The 19,189-nt window shown below is 44.1% G+C and overlaps 1 protein-coding gene across 3 annotated transcripts in view; it reads right to left on the minus strand.

Moving 5' to 3' along the window:
* GALNT13 (polypeptide N-acetylgalactosaminyltransferase 13) overlaps positions 1 to 19,189 on the minus strand; it is a 151,273-nt gene that overhangs the window by 27,481 nt on the left and 104,603 nt on the right. For all 3 annotated transcript variants that reach the window (XM_074828439.1, XM_074828440.1, XM_074828441.1), the window contains exons 10-11: positions 6,257 to 6,396; positions 2,593 to 2,691 (exon numbers count right to left, since the gene is read on the minus strand). In XM_074828439.1, coding sequence (XP_074684540.1) covers positions 2,593 to 2,691; positions 6,257 to 6,396 — 239 coding nt within the window. The remainder of the gene's footprint in view (positions 1 to 2,592; positions 2,692 to 6,256; positions 6,397 to 19,189) is intronic.

A 19,189-nucleotide genomic window follows, 5' to 3' on the forward strand; every position in this document is an offset into this window, starting at 1 on the left:
GGCCTCTGTTAACATATTTCATTTTCTTCATTTCTTAAAGAAATTTGTATTTTTAGAATCTCGTTATCCTTAAGTCCTTCCAAACACTTTGATAGCTGTGAGATATTTGCCCTTGCCTCGAGCTGCATTGTGCCCATGCATCTTGCTGGGCTCTAATGAGCTAGGTATTATTCTTGCTCCATTTTCATTCTGAAGTAGTTTTGTTCCTCAGCTATTTCTGTAACCATACAACACCCCCACCCCCAGCATTTACATGTCTTAGCTCAGTTCTAATTTCTCATTACAGAATTTAATAAAGGTAACTTTTAACGGACGTCGTGTACGAGCACTAAAGGATGAATAATGTTCTGCACGTAGGTCAGGTATTCCTGGGAAAACCTCCACCAGATCACAGATACTGCTTTTTGTTCATGCAAATGCAGGGAGCAGAGTCTCTTAATTAAGAGTTAAGTGTGCAGGTGCACACAACAGACTTATCTGCGGTTTCTGGTTGACGTGAGGAGTATAAAGGAGACTGGAGCCAAAATTTCTTTAGATTTGAGATATGTTGGCTTCGGAAGGCTTAGAAAGAATGGTTATATTTAGTAGTTATTAGGTTTTTCAGGCTATAGGGCCCATATATACATCCAGAACCCATCTGTCTTTATCTCAGAGCCTTACAGTCCTCCTAACCTCACACCTGGTTCTTCAGAGGAGCTGAGGGTTTGGAGACCTGACAGTCATCAAGGATTTTTCTCCTTTTTCCACTAAAAGAGAGGGGTCTCTCTGCCGTGTACGGAAAGAAGGAGAAACACCAAACACCTGAGGTGTAAAGAGAATGTTCAACCCTCATCACATGCAGTCTTCTTAAAACGCTAACGCTTCCATCTCCTAAGTCAAATTTAGAAAGACAGTGAAGTTTGGGATAAATACGATGGAGAACCTTACCTCTGAAAGAAACACGGGAATTTGCCCTAAGGTCCTGCATCTTCTCATCTTTTTTTCAGCAGATGTGGCACTAGGAAAAGCCATGCTTATCAAACATGACCTGGCGGGTATATGGTCCAAAGACCTTCCTGGGGAGAGACACCAGCACAAACCTAAAGTCCTGCTGAGGGATCTCCAGGGAATTTAATTGTAGCGGGTGAGCAAGCGCAGCCCTCTGCTCTGGAGGTGTCAGAAGCTGAATGAAGGGACCTGGAGTCTTTAATTTGAGAAAGCAGAAAGAATTAAGGGGAAGAAGAGCCCTCCCTGCAGGCAGCCACACGCCGCTTGGTGCCGCACACTCCCTGTCCTGCAGCCGCACGCTCTGGCATCCCTGGGTGAAAGATCCCTAATTACAGGTTTACATTGCAGAACCCAACTAAATCCAATGAATCAGCTCTGCTAATTTGAATTCGAGGCATTAGAATATGCAAAGTTTACTGTTATTTATACAGAGAGCAGGTACAGTCATCAGTGGTACAATGAGTTAAATGATTGCCATTTACCTTATCACTCCCTTTCAAACATACCCAAGACACAAGTGAAACACCCCACGCCCCCACTATTTGAATTTCCACTAACGGAAAGAACTCAACTTGCACGAATATTCTGCGTGTTTATTTTTCATATAGACGTTTTAGAAACGGATTAATTCAAGCCACAAGTCACATAGATTCTTTCCCATTTCATTTTCCTTCCAGGACTTAAAGGGGCTACAGGAAAGGGGGGAGGGACTCTTGATCACAGGGTCAGGGATAGGACAAGGGGGAACGGGTTTAAACGGAAAGAGGGGAGATTTAGGTTAGATGTAAAGAAGAAATTCTTCTCTGTGAGGGTGGTGAGGCGCTGGCACAGGTTGCCCAGAGAAGTTGTGGCTGCCCCCTCCCTGGAAGGGTTCAAGGCCAGGTTGGACGGGGCTTTGGGCAACCTGGGCTAGTGGAAGGTGTCCCTGCCCGGGGCAGGGGGTGGCACTGGATGGGCTTTGAGGTCCCTTCCAACCCAAACCAGTCGGGGATTCTATGATTTTCAAAAAGATTTTTTCCCCCAACGCCAAAAAAGAAATTAGAATTCATTATCAAATTTTCTAATGTTAGTATCTGAAACTTTAAATGCATTTCTCTGCACTCTAAACAGCAGGAATTATTCAGTATATTCACTCAGATACTCCAACAGATCTACGGATATACAGATATATTCTCAACATTTGCAGCTGTTACTTGAGAAAATGGCTTTCTGAGTACTCCTAAAGCTCTTAAGCTCAAAATCCCACACATTTTTAAAATTCCATTAACACATTTGCTAATTGCTGCTATTGTTTCTTATAGTGAACTGACACGTCTTCCTTAGAGCCACATTCACTGAGGACTGCTGCGGGAATCCTGGTTCCATCCCGACAGACCAGAGCACACCCAGGACACGAGGCGCACCTGCCGAGCCCCCGCCGTTACTGATCCCCCAGTTTTCTGCAGCAGGGCAGAAACGCTGATGGGTGAACCTGCAGCTCCCGCGCTGCTCTGGGGCAATTCCAGTCAGGTTCTCCTGCTAGCAGTTGTGCCCGTGGTTACACAGCACCAGACTGAAGTAATTACTGTATAAATATATTTTTTTCTTTTTTTTTTTTCCTTTTACCTGATTTCCTCCCATGCCGTGGCAGTTGAAAATGCCCACTTTTTCATTTTCCTTGCGGCCCATGTTGTCTAAACACTGGTTGGTTTCCACGTTCCTGATCTGAAGAAAGAAAGAGATGAAACGTTCCTTGAAAAGAATGCCTGTAAATGCCATATTTGTGCAGAAAAAATTACATCACTGTAGGAGAAAGTACATTATCTGTGCACTCAACTCTATGAATATACTTTAACTTGCAATTTGTAAATATGTCACACTCCCAAAAGAAAATGAAAATAATTACCAAGAGTATAATGAGATTTTAAATTACATATTAAGTATGAACAGATTCAAGGAAAATCTCATTCAATGCCTTGTGTTGTTTTAACAAATATAATACGCTTTTACTTCTAAACAATGCAAAACTAATGGTTTGCCCAAGATAGGAACTTTTTTTTTTTTCTTCCCCAGCAGGGCTGACTCTACTCCAAGAGAAAAAAACTGAGTGTGAGCAGTGTCTGACGTCTCACTTTCAGAGCAGAGGCTGTTGATGGCTCTGTGACTAATTACACGCTTTTAAAAAGTTTTTAAATCAAACTTTCCCCTCAGAATCTATCCATCCTCAGAGAAGAACACACACTTAGTGAACACCTCTGCTTAAACAAACCCTTTCCGCAGAGCGCGTGCGCAGCGCAGCCGGGGAGGAGGCGGCAGCTCCGCTGCCTGCGATACAACACGCGACGCCACGGGCTCCGGCGCTGCTCGGGCAACAAAAAGACCATCGGAGCAAGAAGCAATAGGGAGCAGCAGAGCATCGCTCCCCAAAACGTATTTTTAGAATATACACTTATCCAGGAAAAGGGCTGAGTATAAATGCAATTGCCAGCTTCAGGTTTGTACGAGAGAAGCGGGAGAGGCCGCAATCCCTGCGAAGGCTCCAGGACAGCGTGTGCGTCCAGCCAGTACCAACCCCAGCCTGTGCACGAACAGCTTTTATCTGAACCCTCCTTGCAGATCTGGCAGCACCGTTGTACAAACACGTCTCCCCGCCTCCTCCTCGCTCTCAACAGCTCGTGGGGATTTTCCTACTAATGCCTGCAAAGCAAAAACGCATCTCCAGCTCTCGCTCCCTCGGTAAAACTTGCCAAACTCTCTGTTTTGCAATATTTCAGTGGCGTTTAGCACAGCTCTCAGCCCTGCAGTTCCCAGTGCCGCCTTCAGAGGCTCAACAGGCACAGCAGCCGGTCAGAAACCAAAAATGCCACCAGCCCCGGCTTAACGTAAGGAAAATGGGATGGTGCAATCTGATTAACGACGCCGGGGAAGAGTGGCTCAGCAAAGCTCATGGCGTCGCTTCGTCATCTGCTCGAACCTCGTTAACGCCCCCCCCAGAAATCACACCATCTCCAAGGCGGACGCTCTCAACTGCTTCATCCTCCAAGGGCTGCCCAAGTCAGGAGGAAGGCTGCAGGCCTGGGGGTTCAGACCTCAGGTGCCAGCTGACAACCAGACCGCTGGTTTTCACCACTTTCCACCACTTTCCAGCTGCTTTAGGCCCTTCGTTAGAGCCTGGTGAAAATAAACAGCTTTATGTGGCTACGGCAGCTCATGGCTTCCTGGAGTACCCTGCTGCATGTGCCCATCCAGGGCATCACCAGCAGCAGAAAGGTAATTTTTTTTTTTTTGCATTAAAACAGAGGACTAAAATAAAACATTACTTGAAAACTCACCTGTGATTATTATGTCAGGTTTACAAAATAATTCTTGTGTTGCGTTTACTTTGCATTCACTTTCAATGTTACATGATTAAAATGTAAAAAAGCATATTCAGTATTCACCAGATCTTGCACATTTAATGCCCATTCTGAGGCATATTTTCATCCATCTAGGAATTTCAAATTGAATACAGTCACTGTATATAAGTTATGTTCTAACAGAATAGAAAATTTAGTTGCAAATAAAGGCTTGGCAACCTTCAGGATCTGCCTATTAAGTGTATGAATAAACTTCATAAACTACTTAAGCACTTCAGTTCCACAGAACTCCACATTTTCAGAATTTCACTTAAAAATTGCACACTTCATTTTTAAAAGCAACAGATGTAGATAAATGAGTTATGCAACAGCCAAATAAAACCCAAATTAAATTAATACAATACTGATTATTATTTCTAACGTGTTGGGTGGTGCAAGTGAACCACGCATGGACTTGGTCCAATTTCAAGTCACACCTGCAGCAGGTTATAAGTAAATTAAGGATGATTATCCCAAGCCTGTCAAAATTATTCACTCTTTTTATCACTGTTTATACTACAAAAGAACAAAACATGCACTCGCACAATGTAATTGGAGGCCCACAGGTTGAACCCAACGCTGGCTGAACACTCATTACATTTAGATTGCGCTGTGCTGCAGAATAATTTTCTCAGCTTCATTGCCAAAGCCGGTTCTTGGCAGCCAGCAAGCCCCCGGCTCCCACCGGAGTGCCACTGAGCAGCATCTTCTCTCAGACCTGAGCCCAGGAGAGTGCGGACACCTCCGGGCTGGGCCACCTCGACGCCCTCGCGGAGCAGCCGGGCGCATCACGGACTGTTTGTGGACTGATGACACCAGCCCCACCGCCAAATCCGACGGTTTGTCTTACCTGAGACTAAACCTCGGCTGAAAGAGAGGAACATGACTGAGAATGACACTGCTGATGTTTTAAAAAGTGCCCGTTACTGCTGCTGATGGTACCTGAGCTTTAGGTCTAAAAATCCACTTTACTGCTCAACTGGCAGTCGGCAGCTCTAATAGTCAAGTATGGGTTTTAATTCATAGATCCTGCCTGAACTGCTGTTTCCATAGAAACTGGGGCCGTGTTGGTAAAAATAAGGTGTTTTAATAACTATTTTATTACTTTCTCATACTTTTATTTCCAGTCTGACAATACTGTACAAAACCTTATTATTTGACACTTGTTAGATGAGTTCTTTACCAGCTGTAAAACCGTGTTTCACTTTATTTTGTCATAGTTAAAATGGAAACCCTACTGCGGCTTTTATTTTTCACTACAATTGCAAGTTTCAATAGTAAATTACTTTCCTGGATGTATAAAAGCCATTTGCTCGTTTGACTGCTATTCTATCCATAGCTACCTTCAAATCAAACCATTCAAGAGCTTTTAAAAGTCAGCATAGGTACAATTCAATAGAATATTTTTAACAGTGAATTATCTGAATTTTAAAGAGATTTTGGTTCTTGGTGGCACTAGAACCATCAGATTATTAGGAATATCTGTGATACTCAGCTCTAGGCAGCCTTGCTGGAAAACACCACATCAACGAACAACCACAGTTCTTTAAAAAGCAAAATGAAAAAAGCCTTTTCTACTCTATATGTAAGTGATGACGACAAGTTCCCTTCAACTACTGAATTATTTCCAAATATTAGTCACAAGCCTCACTTTCCCAAAATGCCACTCGATTTAAAAAATAAATTTTTAATGAGCATCCCCATTGAGAATAGCAATGCCCCCTTGTGAAAGACTTAGAGGAAATATAACCTGCTCCAAATAAAGAGAAGTAAGATACAGGGATTGCACACAAGCACTTTATTCCTTTCTGCAAAAGCCCTTCACCTTCTCAGCGACTCCTCCATTTGCACCGTGCACTCACTGTTCTACTTTAGCCAGAGGAAATGGTTCGTACCTCACCAAGCGAGTAATAGCGCCGCGGAATCTGGGAGTCGGGATAGATGTTTTCCAAGTACCATGAGAAGGGTTTACACTTCAGGTTTTCTCTTAGTGCTTTTCTGACGGATACATCACCATAGTCCACCTTAACAACACCTGGAATTGTTAGAGAACAGATGATCAAAGCACAGTTTTTGTAAAGCTGCAAAGCATAAATCACAGATCCTTCTCCAGTTGTCATGATTTCCTTTTTATCAATATCAATTTGCTGGAATTATGGTAGAGTGGTACGTGAATACATGTGCAGCTGCTACACCGTCAATCTTTAGAAGGATTAAATAATTAATTTAGCAAATTGAAATGCTTGGAATATTACAGTTTTTCTTTTCAGGTAATTTATCAATCCAGAAAGGCAGGACCACTGAACTCTTTGATTTGTTCATATTCCAAAATAATGAAGAAATCTGTTTACATTTTCACAAACCATTTTTTCCAAAGCATCTTGCTGGTGTTTTCCAGCACTCTCTTCTGAGAGAAACAACCCGGCCGAGGCATGGCTATTTCACTGATGGAATCCATCACCCCTTGGGTGATTTCACCAGAAAGGACACGTTCTCCACCCTGAGGAACCCCACTGCTCCCTCCCTCCCACGCCCCACAGGGTCCCGCAGACCTGGGGCTCAGCCCACGGCACACTTCACAGTGTGGTGATCACCCTTGTTACCACTATTCCAAAATTAAATGTCTCCTGGAATAACGCAGGGAAGAGGGAACAAGGTGGCAGGTTTCTGTGGAGACCAACCGGTGGACAGGACCCATCTCCTGAGCCGGACCCACCACCCCTACCCACAGACAAGGCTCGGAGAAGGTGGCACATCATGGCACAGTTCAGTTGTAACCGTCTCCGGTGGCACCGCAAGCCTACACATCAGAGACCAGAGCCAGCAGCATCCTGCTGGCCATCAGGAGTGGTGCGTGGGCCACAAATTGGAAATACAGGCCACAAAGAGAACAAAAATAAGACTCATCATCAAGGAGAGGGAAAATCAGTTAGAAATCCCCCTGTACACTCTATTCTTACTTACATTAAAAGAATATATGGGGCTTTCAAGACTTGTGGTAGCTACTCAAGCAATATCTGTTGATGCTAGAAATACGAACCACGAAAAAAGAAATAGAAGTGGGAGGACACAGACATGGCTGCGGGTCCCAGGCAGAGGAGAGTGAATGAGAGACCAGCGACGGCTGCACATGGGCCACGAAGACGCGCCACAGCACTCACCACCACAGCACTCCAGCACCGCTGACAGATGAAGTCCAAGATAAAGGGTGATGTAAAATCTACATTGCAAGTGCATCAATAAGGAACTCGCAAGTTTTAAAAGTCTTCTTGAAGCCTCTGAGATGCAGCATTCACTCTCCAGCCCATCCATGGAACGCAGGGTCAGGTGCTTGCCCATGCCCGCTCCGGCCAAGGGCCATTTCCCCACCGACGAGCAGTGGTAGAGGCAAGCGCTGCTGGGAGCCCACAGAGCACCCCCAGCTCCCCGGCGCACCGCAAGCAGGCTCAGTGCTTGGCCTTCCCCACAGTTCCTTGGGATGAAATCCATCACGTGGAGAAGAAATGTCAGACATACAATTATAGTGCCAAAGAAAGGGAGATTTCATTGTCATTCAGCTGCACCCAGAGCAGTGTGGGCAGCAGGGTGAGGGGGGGGATTCTCCCCCTCTGCTCTGCTCTGCTCTCGTCAGACCCCCCTGCAGTGCTGGGTCCAGCTCTGGGGGCACCAACAGCAGAAGGACGTGGACCTGCTCCAGCGGGGCCAGAGGAGGCCATGAAGATGCTCGGGGGGCTGGAGCACCCCCCTGTGAGGACAGGCTGAGAGAGTTGGGGGGTTCAGCTGCAGAAGAGAAGGATCCGGGGAGACCTTAGAGCGGCCTCCCAGGACTGAAAGGGGCTACAGGAAAGGGGGGAGGGACTCTTGATCAGGGCGGGAGGGATAGGACGAGGGGGAACGGGTTTAAACTGACAGAGGGCAGATTTAGGTTAGATGTAAGGAAGAAAATCTTCCCTGTGAGGGTGGTGAGACCCTGGCACAGGTTGCCCAGAGAAGTTGTGGCTGCCCCCTCCCTGGAAGGGTTCAAGGCCAGGTTGGATGCGGCTTTGGGCAACCTGGGCTAGTGGAAGGTGTCCCTGCCCAGGGCAAGGGGGTGGCACTGGATGGGCTTTGAGGTCCCTTCCAACCCAAACCAGTCTGGGATTCTATGATCTATTCAACTTCTTAACTTTCTATATGAAGAAAGTATAACAGGAAAATACCATCTCCATTTTCTACCCTCTTACCCAGCTGACTTTTGTAGGTGTGCATATGACTTTCAGAGTTTAAAATAATACTGAACCAGTAACCTGCAACATCCTTTCCAATACCGGCACACTCCAGGAAGGGGACAGCTCGGGAAGGAACCGTGCATCACAGAAAGAAACATAAAGGCCAGTCTTAAGGCACTCAGCCAACATGAGTTATTAAGATAACCAAAAACCAAAAGGCATGTTAAATATTCTCCATAGCCCAATTTAATCTAATTCCAGATGAGAGCCATCATCCAAAGAAACGGTGGTAGGCACAGCATTAGTAACTGCCAGCACTCCGCTGAAATAGTTTGAAAGACATTCCCAGATTTATATCTGAAATCCATGCTGCATTTCCATCATCTTCTGCTTTCCATTATTTATGGGATCTTATTTTGAAATTATCATAGAGGTGAAGCTCCAAGGATATCAGCATATTCTGCTTGGAAATCACGCCCTAAAGCACAAGATGATATCAATTTTTAAAGAAATTCAGTACACAATAGTAAAATTATTCATTACTATGAAAAAAAAAATTAACTTATTTTGGATAACCACTCATCCCAATCTTTACCATTTACATCTTTGACCAATTAGGTTTATGCATCATTATGTAATTGTAGGATATGATGTAATGCTAGATAATGAACCAAAATGCAGGATACACTACAAATTATTGCTACAGGCTACAATCAAGGCAGGTGCTCCTGGGAAGCACTTTAGCCTGATCACAATGGCTGGGGGTGACCAATGCTTCGTCAGCTCCACATCAGCAAAAATTCCTCAGAAACCGAATCTGCCAAGAAATTAAGTGGCACTTACTCAGGCATTAGGAAAGCATGAAATTTTAAACTTCAGTAAAGAGAAGTATTCAAATAAAACCTTCAATCATAACCCACATAGAGAACTTAAATCATTATAATTTATGGGATGGTGGAAAAGCAAAGACAAAGCAGGTTAAATCCAGGAAAAAGCTGAGCTCATGGCACGGGGGAACACAGGGACGGTATGGGACAGATGTGATGGGCAGGAGCCTTCGTCTGCTTTGCAACTCACAGAGCATCTTCTGGGCTGCTGAGAGCATGTTCAGTAAGGTATTTGGGGAGGTTTTATAAAATTCTTAAAGGACTCAAAGATTTTTAATTTTCTTCCCCAAGAAACAGAGGTAATTTATCAGCTGTTCTGCAATCAAGGAGAATGATCAGAGAGTTTTATTTGAGTCTGTTTCCAGAAGAAAAGCTTCAAAAGGTCAGTATTACAGTTATTTAATATTTTACTTTTTCAAATGGCAATTTTTCTCTAAGTACAACTCATGCAATCAGTAATTTAACTTATACACCTAGGTGTCTAACCCCTATGCTTCCACTAAGTAGCATTTTATGGGTGTTTCATTGCTTTGTGTCCCTCTCTACCGAGCACAAAAGGACCAAATGGGACGGCCCCCAGCAAGTACAAGCTCTAGGACCCAGTCGGGCATGAACAGGATTGTGACACAAGTTTTGCTGCAGAGTATTTGTCATTTGTACGTCCCAATGGGGGAAGACCAAGAACACTGCCTGACTTTGAAAGCTGCTCGAGCAACGTGTGCTACACAGGACTGAGCTGAAAACATCTTTGCTCTCAGAAAAAATATTTTTTTTTTAAAAAATTATGTTTCCAGGCAAGCTTTTACAGCAAGGGGGAGTGGGGGGTCTGTGATTGCTGCCTCTTCCAGAGGAAGAGACGTGCACTACTGCTATTATTTGTGCTACTCAATCCTTATCTACAATTAAAGCTAATCTTCCTCATGGGAAGGCACTGGAAGTGTTAGGAGAAAAGCAGTATCTGTTATTTTGCAATGCGTTGTACTGTGGGGAACTGATGAAGCTGAACATGAAGAAAAAGGATATTAACAGGGTTATAGCCTGAGATTGCAAACAACACAGCCTTCCCCTGCTGCACGCGCACGCTTTGATATTCCAGTTACAAACCAAATCAGAAACACTGTCTCTGAATGAAAACACCCCATGGGTTCACCGCACACCTTGTTTCTGTTTTGCTTTACAATTCTTACTGGGATTTCTCCTTCCACGTTTGGTTCAGCCCTGCAATTGCTGGAATAGAAAAAGCAATAAACCATTTTCCACTCAATCTGACTCAACTTAAGACTTGAGTTTTCTGTAATTAAACAAACCCCAGCAAAATAAATTCTAGTTTTCCATTTTAATAAAGCTTAGCAGTAGAGATGGGGGGGGGGGGGGTGTCTTTGGTGGTTTAGCATGCTCACCTTACTGGGGGAAGGTTTATCTTAAGGCTCTTTGGGTCTTGGGATCCCACAAGAGATGCAGAGACCGTAGCCACTGTACTCCCCCAGGTCTCCAACACACTGGTGCCATTCCCCCCTTCAATTCAAGTTGTCTCTTCCCTTTCTCTCCGTTGCTCCTCACCCACGTTGATAATACTCCCCGCTACAACTCTGACAGGTTCTCCCTTTCCGAAGCTCCTCTATTGTATCTATTCCTCCTCTTGCACGAAGCGGGCTGGCTCATTCACATCCCCCGTAGCGATGCCAGCACACCTCCCCTGCTTTGTCTTCAAGCAAGGACCTCATCTGTATAGATCTCCAGTAAGCCTTTATATTCCCTTCTGCTCAATCTAAAACCAAGCCATTATGAATCAATACCTATTTATTGTCACTACTTGCTAAATAATCAACAGGACTCGGAGGAAATATAAAAATAATTAATGATGAACACGTCTGCTTACACTTAAATAAGAAAGCCTCAGTAAACTGTCCTTGGGTGCGCAACAGAAATAAATCATAGAATCATGAAACATTGCAAAAAGCTACAGATAAACGTAGCGTGAAAAAGAATGCATTACAAATATCTCAGGAAAGAAGCAGATTGGTTTAAGAGAGCAGCAGATGTGTTTCAAGTAGAACAGATTACATAGTTGCAGCATTGCATTACGCCCGCGTTTTTCCTAACGGGCGTGTCCTGCAAACAAGGGTATTGGTTCAAACCTGGCGAAACGTACCATTTCTGCAGAACAAGACATTAATTCATGATGATAAAAAAAATTCACCTGGAATGAAATACAAGTTGCAGAACTGAGAGTAATTTTCTTTATGTAAGAATAACACTTTGAAAACTTAATCTGAATTAGGCTTCTGCTATCCCTCGCTGCCTTGAAAAGCCTGAGAGAAAACCGTTGTTTCGGTGAACCGTTAACCTGGTGCGTTCAGAGGGAGAGCAACATGACCGGAGAAGCCAGGCTACGTGCATCTATAGTTCAGCTCTGAAAACTTGCATCACGTTGCTCAGCAGCCAGCTTGGTATCCAAGGTGCCCCCTTCAAATGGGAAAGCTCAGAACCAAGTCAGAGGCCACCAGGACCCTCCAGAGATGGAGATGGTTTAGTTTGATTTTTTTTCCCCATTTCACTACCAAAGGAGGATTCAAAATTGCATTACATGTCACAGGACTGAAGATGGCAAAGCGCTAAATTAAAAATGAGCTTGCAACACCAGGATGCCTCCTGATAGGGCACATGTTACACAGAAGCAATGAAAACACTTGCTAATGATTTTGGAAAAATACTAGTTGCTGTATTAATATGATTCCACCGGTGGCTGGGAGGAAGGTTTTGCAGTGCTTTATGAGCTCCTGACAACACAATCTGGAAAATAACACAGATATTGCTGTATGCTTCTAAAATCCAGGGACTTTCATGTTATATCTGTATCAAAACCAGACATATTAACGGTTAATGCATGCATTTCCCACTAAGTCAAAACATTAATTCCTTGACACGACTTATTTATGTTGCCAAAAAACATGCATAACCCATTAAAAAGTAAAAGAAACAAAAAATGTGCTAACTCTAAAAAATCCCAACCAATCCACCACCTACCCTCCCCCCTTTTCCTGAGAAGTTCTTATATCAATTGATGTAAAATTGATTTGAGGTAAAATATAGGTAGTGGCTTCGTAATATAAAATACGGAATGGAATGAAGATCCTGAGCTTCTCGTGGGAAAACGTCAGCTATATGTGCTTGGAGAAAATATGCTTACAATGTCTAACAAAAAATCTTATCACTCCAGAACAGGAGTCAATATTGTCAATATTTCTGCAAATAAAGCATTGCATGATAGTGTGTTGCACTTTTAATGCTTATTCTATGGCAAAAGGTGAAGAGTTTAAATCTTGTTTTACCCTATAAAACATACCAGTAACGGCTGATACTTGCACAGGCATATTTTAGAGAGAAAGTCAGAGGCTAATTAACTCCTACATTGCCAATTTTGTCCAGACACTATAGAAAAAAATACAATTTTACTGAAATAGATATCAATGGGAACACGATTACAGATAAAACTAATCCCACATTACGATGTTTCTCTAGTCCGTATCTCAGGAAAGCTTTTAAGAGAAGGCAGGGTTCAAAAGAAACCTCTGAGTTTAGGTTCAACCATCCAGCACCAAAGAATAAAAATTAAGTAGTAAAATTATTGAGGTACTAGGGAGAATATTGACAGTGAAAACGTTTTTCCTATGAAAACCATAAAACCCTGCTACATTACAGCTCTTCTTTGGTATAAAAAAAAATATGGAAATTAAGTGTTCCTGGGAAATTTTGTCTTTTTTACTAACATGTAAAAGTAACAGGAGTGAAACCTGCACTACTGGGAGTATAGAAGAGCTAGAGCTGATTTAAGTTGTAAGAGTCTGTATGTAAAAAAAATGTATTTTTGTAGCTGGAAAAATTACTGAACACCTTCATAAAAGTCTATTACGTTCATGTCATTTTCAAAATCAAACATTTGTTTTCTACTGACATTCAGTGTATCAAGACGAGCCAGGTGGGTCAGCCAGGATCTCTATTCTGTAGGTAGCTCAGCTGAGGCTCCTTCTGAACATCCATGCAACCCTACAAATGCAATTGTTTCCAACACAGAGTGATAATTTTAGAGGTAAAACACAAACCCGGCCTCCCTCCCCAATGTATTCAAATATATGTTTTGTATTAGCTGGTATTTCAATATCGGGCACGGTACGCAGCATCCATGAGTGTATTATTGTTCCTGTTCCATTTGTCTTTTGTGTAAAGTAGTAAAGGTTTGGGTTCTACTCTTCCCTATCAGCTGAAAAGCTACATTAAAGTCATGAGAGATTTGTAATATGCCCCACAAGGGATACCTTTAGGAAAAAATAATCTAAGGAGGCCCTGGCTGGCTGGCAACGATCCGGCAATGATCTGCCAACCCACTCTTTACACTCCATTTTATTATAAATTTAATAAAATGCTCTTTGTGATTATTGGTGCTATAAATGACACGAAAGATAAACCACAAATTTGATCTGTCTTGATTCGTGTATGTTAATTACATGGCAGCACTTCTGTATTTGTTGATCTACAAATGTCATCTTTCTCCTTTAAAAAAACCAAGGACAGACCCAAAAGAGGGGTCACACAAGTCTGAAGCTCCCTTTCGGCTGCAGCTTTAGGTTAGGGCGGTATTAACAAGTCAAGCCCTTTGGAACAGCTACAAGACAATAAAACCCAAATTCTCACATCTCCTCTCACAAGTACCTTTGAACTAAATCAAGCGAGATGACCCCAAAAACAAAGTCAAACAACATGAATTCTCAAGGCAGTTGCAAGTTTTAACAACGCAATATTCAGCTGCACGTCCTGCCCTTTCTTCCTCCAGGCACTCCGTGTGGGAGAGCATCCACGGCGGCTTCTGCCACGAAACCATGGTGGGAAGGAGCCTGGTGCGATGGAAAGCTAGGGCAATCTCTTTTTTAAATCAGAGTTTAGTAATGCCAGACAAATATTTTATATGCCAAGATGAGCCCCAGTAGAGCAGCGCTGCTGGGGCACCCTGTTGCAGGAGCCTCCCGGGCTACTGCTCCTTCGTGGGGAGGAAGAACTGATTCAGATTCAAATCCAAATCATTGTCTTAAATTTTATTTTGCATAAATCATCTTAGCTAACTGTTAGCACACTGTGAAACGTTGACACTTCTCTGGACACATCTGTAAAAGGATCGCTGCTGGCAGACTGACAGCTCCTTGAAAGAAATTTCTGGCTGCTGCTGAGCACCAACACAACCCTCCCACACAGCTTTCCTGAGATCAGCACCTCGAACCGCTGGCTGTAACTGTAATTTTTATTACTTAGAAGGACAAAAAAAAAAATTCCAGTAGAGTTAACACCAACCAGAAATGGGATGAGGGTGAATACTTTAAAAAAAATAATTCACAGAATCACAGAATCGTCTAGGTTGGAAAAGCCCTTGAAGCTCCTCCAGTCCAAGCATGAACCTCACACTGACCGTTCTCAACTCCACCAGATCCCTCAGCGCTGGGTCAACCCGACTCTTCAACCCCTCCAGGGATGGGGACTCCCCCCCTGCCCTGGGCAGCCCATTCCGACGCCCAACAACCCCTTCTGCAAAGAAATACTTCCTAAGAGCCAGTCTGACCCTGCCCTGGTGCAGCTTGAGGCCATTCCCTCTTGTCCTGGCGCTTGTTCCTTGGGTCAAGAGACTCATCCCCCCTCTCTGCACCCTCCTGTCAGGGAGTTGTAGAGGGCCATGAGGTCTCCCCTCAGCCTCTTCTCCAGACTAAACCCCCCCAGTTCCCTCAGCCGCTCCCCATCAGACCTGTGCTCCAGACCCTGCACCAGCTCCGTTGCCCTTCTCTGGACACGCTCGAGTCATTCAATGGCCTTTTTGGAGTGAGGGGCCCAAAACTGAACCCAGTCATCGAGGGGCGGCCTCACCAGTGCCGAGTACAGGGGCAGGATCACTTCCCTGTCCCTGCTGGCCACACTATTTCTGATGCAAGCCAGAATGCCATTGGCCTTCTTGGCCACCTGGGCACACTGATGGCTCATGTTCAGCTGGCTGGCAATCAACACCCCCATGTCCCTCTCTGACTGGCAGCTCTCCAGCCACTCCTCCCCAAGCCTGTAGCGCTGCTGGGGGTTGTTGTGGCCCAAGTGCAGCACTCAGCATTTGGCCTTATTGAAACTCCTGCAGTTGGCCTCAGCCCATCGCTCCAGCCTGTCCAGGTCTCTCTGCAGAGCCTCCCTACCCTCGAGCCGATCAACACTCCCACCCAACTTGGTGTCATCTGCAAACTTACTGAGGGTGCACTCGATCCCCTCATCTAGATCATCAATAAAGATGTTAAACAGGAGTGGCCCCAAAACCGAGCCCTGGGGGACACCACTCGTGACCGGCTGCCAACCAGATTTAACTCCGTTCACCACAACTCTTTGGGCCCGGCCATCCAGCCAGTTTTTTACCCAGCAAAGTGTGTGCCCATCCAAGCTGCGAGTAGTCAGTTTCGCCAGGAGAATGCTGTGGGAAACGGTGTCAAAAATTCATTCAACTACTCACTCTTGTTCCTTTTCAGCATTAGTCACATAGTATTTTGGGCAATTCTTGACCATTAAGTGGTGTTTGAAGAGCATTATTCATCTTTAGATTGTTACCTTTGATTAATTACACTGGCTGGGTGAACCTAACCAGCCAGCCAAAGACTGAGAGCTGAACACCAGCACTGTAAATGCACTTATTTTCCAAAAACCCATTCAGGACACACTTCAGAGCTTTTGCGGCAGTAAACTCATTTATGGGAGAGCTGCAGCACGTGGACCCGTGAGAGGTGGCTCGGATCACCCGGCGGAGCAGGGACAGGGTGGACGGGGACAGCACGACCTCCCTGGTCCCACCAGGAGGTCCCCACCCCATCCTCACATCCCCTCTCCTGCCACAGCCACAGCATCCCCCTCTGCAGAGCACAGGCACCCAGGCTCCAAAATAGCCCCCAGTTTGGGCACGGCTCTCCTCTCAGACACCTCCTCACCTGCTTGTGCGAAAAACGTCTCTGCGAATATACAGACACATAAAAAAATCACATTTTTTACTTGAAAAGTTAAGAACAGTGACTAACACTATAAAGATAAGTATCTTGCAGCAAAACTGCTTTTATGCAACACTTCTGGGGTTTTTTTCAGAGAAGCTCAATAAGCAAGGACTATTAAAATGATTCAGGTTTTCAATATTAGTGCTTTAAATATAAGCAGAGAAGCAAGAGAAGAATTTTGGGGGGGTTTTTTGCTTCAGGAAGCAATAGCTCAGCTGCTCCTGCACTGCTGCTCTTCCTCACGGTATCACAGTAAGGCCAGTCTGAGCAGACTCTTACACACGTGGAGCCAAAGCACATTTCTGGCGCTTAAGAGCCTACACGAACGTGTTCCCATTTGTCTGGGGCAGAACTGATGCCTCGCCTGAGATTGACCAGCAGGAATCTCATCCCTCCTTCGCGATACATTCAGCCCAACAGCTGAATTGGGTTGAGCAAGGAACCAAGACAGGCCCTTTGGTAACTATGATGCTGAAAAAGCTGTATGAAATTTTGTACTTGTGCTTTTTTTTTTTTCCTTTGTTCCCCCCTTTTTTTTCCTTTTTCATATTTTCTAATTTTTTGAATTTTTGCATTTTTTTTCCCTTTTGTATCCCCAGCACACACGTTTCCCACCCGCAACAGACTACGGAGGAGCAGTCCAATTCAGCAGCGCAGTGCTTTGCTCCGGTGGCAAATCCTGCCTGCTCTGGGCCAGCACTTTCCTACCTGGCTGGGTGCAGAGCTCTGCTGTCCCACAGCTGCACCGGAGCGGCCACGCGCATTTCACCGCCACACGTTAAAACCAACTTATTTTGGAATTAGTGAGCTTGCAGCTCTGGCAGTCCTCCGGCACTAAAATGCTAAATAGGTAAGGGAAGAGTGAAAATGTTTATCAAGAGCTCTTATTTCTTAAATTGATACAGTCATTATCAACCTAATTATATAATTACACTTGAAAGGAGGATTGCACATCGTCTGCTGAGTAAATCGAAGTAAAACACAAGCACTTGTCTTGTAATCCCAAATTAAAACTATAAAGCACTATATTTAAAATCTCAATAATGCTTTAAAGAAAGCGCTCGAAAAATAAGTAACTTTGCATTTTAGCCTTGCTTTAATAGACTAGGTAGGACATGGCAATTGAATGCTAACTGATTATTAAGAAGATAAAGTGGTTTAGCAAAGCACTAAGTGTACAGAGAAACGGAACTATCATGTGCATTATCTTTTTCAGCTGACTGTGCAAACACAGGCCTATTCTGAGCACGTCGCTATTTCCATTCAATGATTAGATACAGTATTTTAATGCATAAATTGACATAACAGCCTGCATTTAGGCAGGCTGAGTGGAATGAGATATGCTGGAACAACTTGAAAAAGAGGTGAACGAGGCTGTTAGGAAGAGTGTGCTGGGTGACGGGAACAGCCCGAGAAGGTACATACGTGCAAATCCATCTGGGCATACAAATATGTGCTTATGTGTGCTGGAAACAATATAACAAGATGCATGTTTTTGCATATGAGAAGATGATGTTGGTATAATAATAAAGAACTAACTGGAGCGTAATCCCGCACAGTAGATTTACATCAATTCCACCGGCAATTTTATGAAAATATCAGAAAGCTGACTGCTAAATATACTAACAGAGATGAGTTGTTATTAAGCTATTATTTTTTCTTATTAGAGATGCCACTAAAAGACCGATATGGGGGGAAGGAGAGAGAATTGCTGAGAGCAAATGCACGTGCAGCACTTGGCTCCACAGCTTGGCCTGGCACTGGGCACATTTCACCTCACCGGGATGAGGTTGGCCACCCCCTTTCGCGTCCTTTTGCCTTCCCACGGAGTCGGAAAGAACACCTTCTGCAGTCAGAAAATGGTGAGGATTTGTACTGATTTCAGAGGAACGTCTCCTCTGTCAGCTCAATTCCCCGGCACCATTTTAACCTTTTCATAAACGAGACGGGCTTCAGAGCACCACTGACACCAACTGTAACACGGGCAATGCGCGGCAGCTCCTCCGTGTTTCAGAACAAATTCGTGTATTTCTGTTCTTTTCTAAGAAAGGGACTTCCTTTAATCCCCTTTGAAGTGTATCCAGCATTTCTGAGATTTCTTTAAACTCTCCTGAATTATTTGGCTCTTATGGTTTCAGGCTGTAATCAGACTCTTAGTCAGGCTCCTGCCAAGAAAAATTCAAAACTCCTTGTCAAATGCAATATTTATACTAAACCAAAAAGGTAAGCATTCCTCACTACAACCATATTTTGTGATCATCTTCTCAGCTTTCAAACCCATCCCAGCCTCAGCAGAGCTGTGACAACCCCGGGGCTGCTCTCCAGGCAGAGAGCAAAGCCACTCCTCGCTCCCAACCACACAGTGAAAATACAGCTGCATTATTTCCCCTCACACCAATGCAAATGCTCTACAAATAGAGTATTTTTTTCACAAGAATTGTTCCTCCTCCTCTCACCTCATTACAAATTAAGCCTATTTTTCAACTCAAAATATTCTGCACAGAATTTAATCTGTATGGTTTTCCCTTTTTTTTTTTAAAAAAAAAATAAAAATCTAGGTTGGATAAATTAAAAATTCTGGTTCCTAACTCATCTGAGCGCATGGCAAGAACAAACAGGCAACACACGGGCTGGCCAAATTCAAGGGTAGCAGAAATAAAAGATTTCACTCTTAT

Source organism: Strix aluco, chromosome 6 (genome assembly GCF_031877795.1).
Source record: "Strix aluco isolate bStrAlu1 chromosome 6, bStrAlu1.hap1, whole genome shotgun sequence".
Classification (NCBI taxonomy): domain Eukaryota; kingdom Metazoa; phylum Chordata; class Aves; order Strigiformes; family Strigidae; genus Strix; species Strix aluco.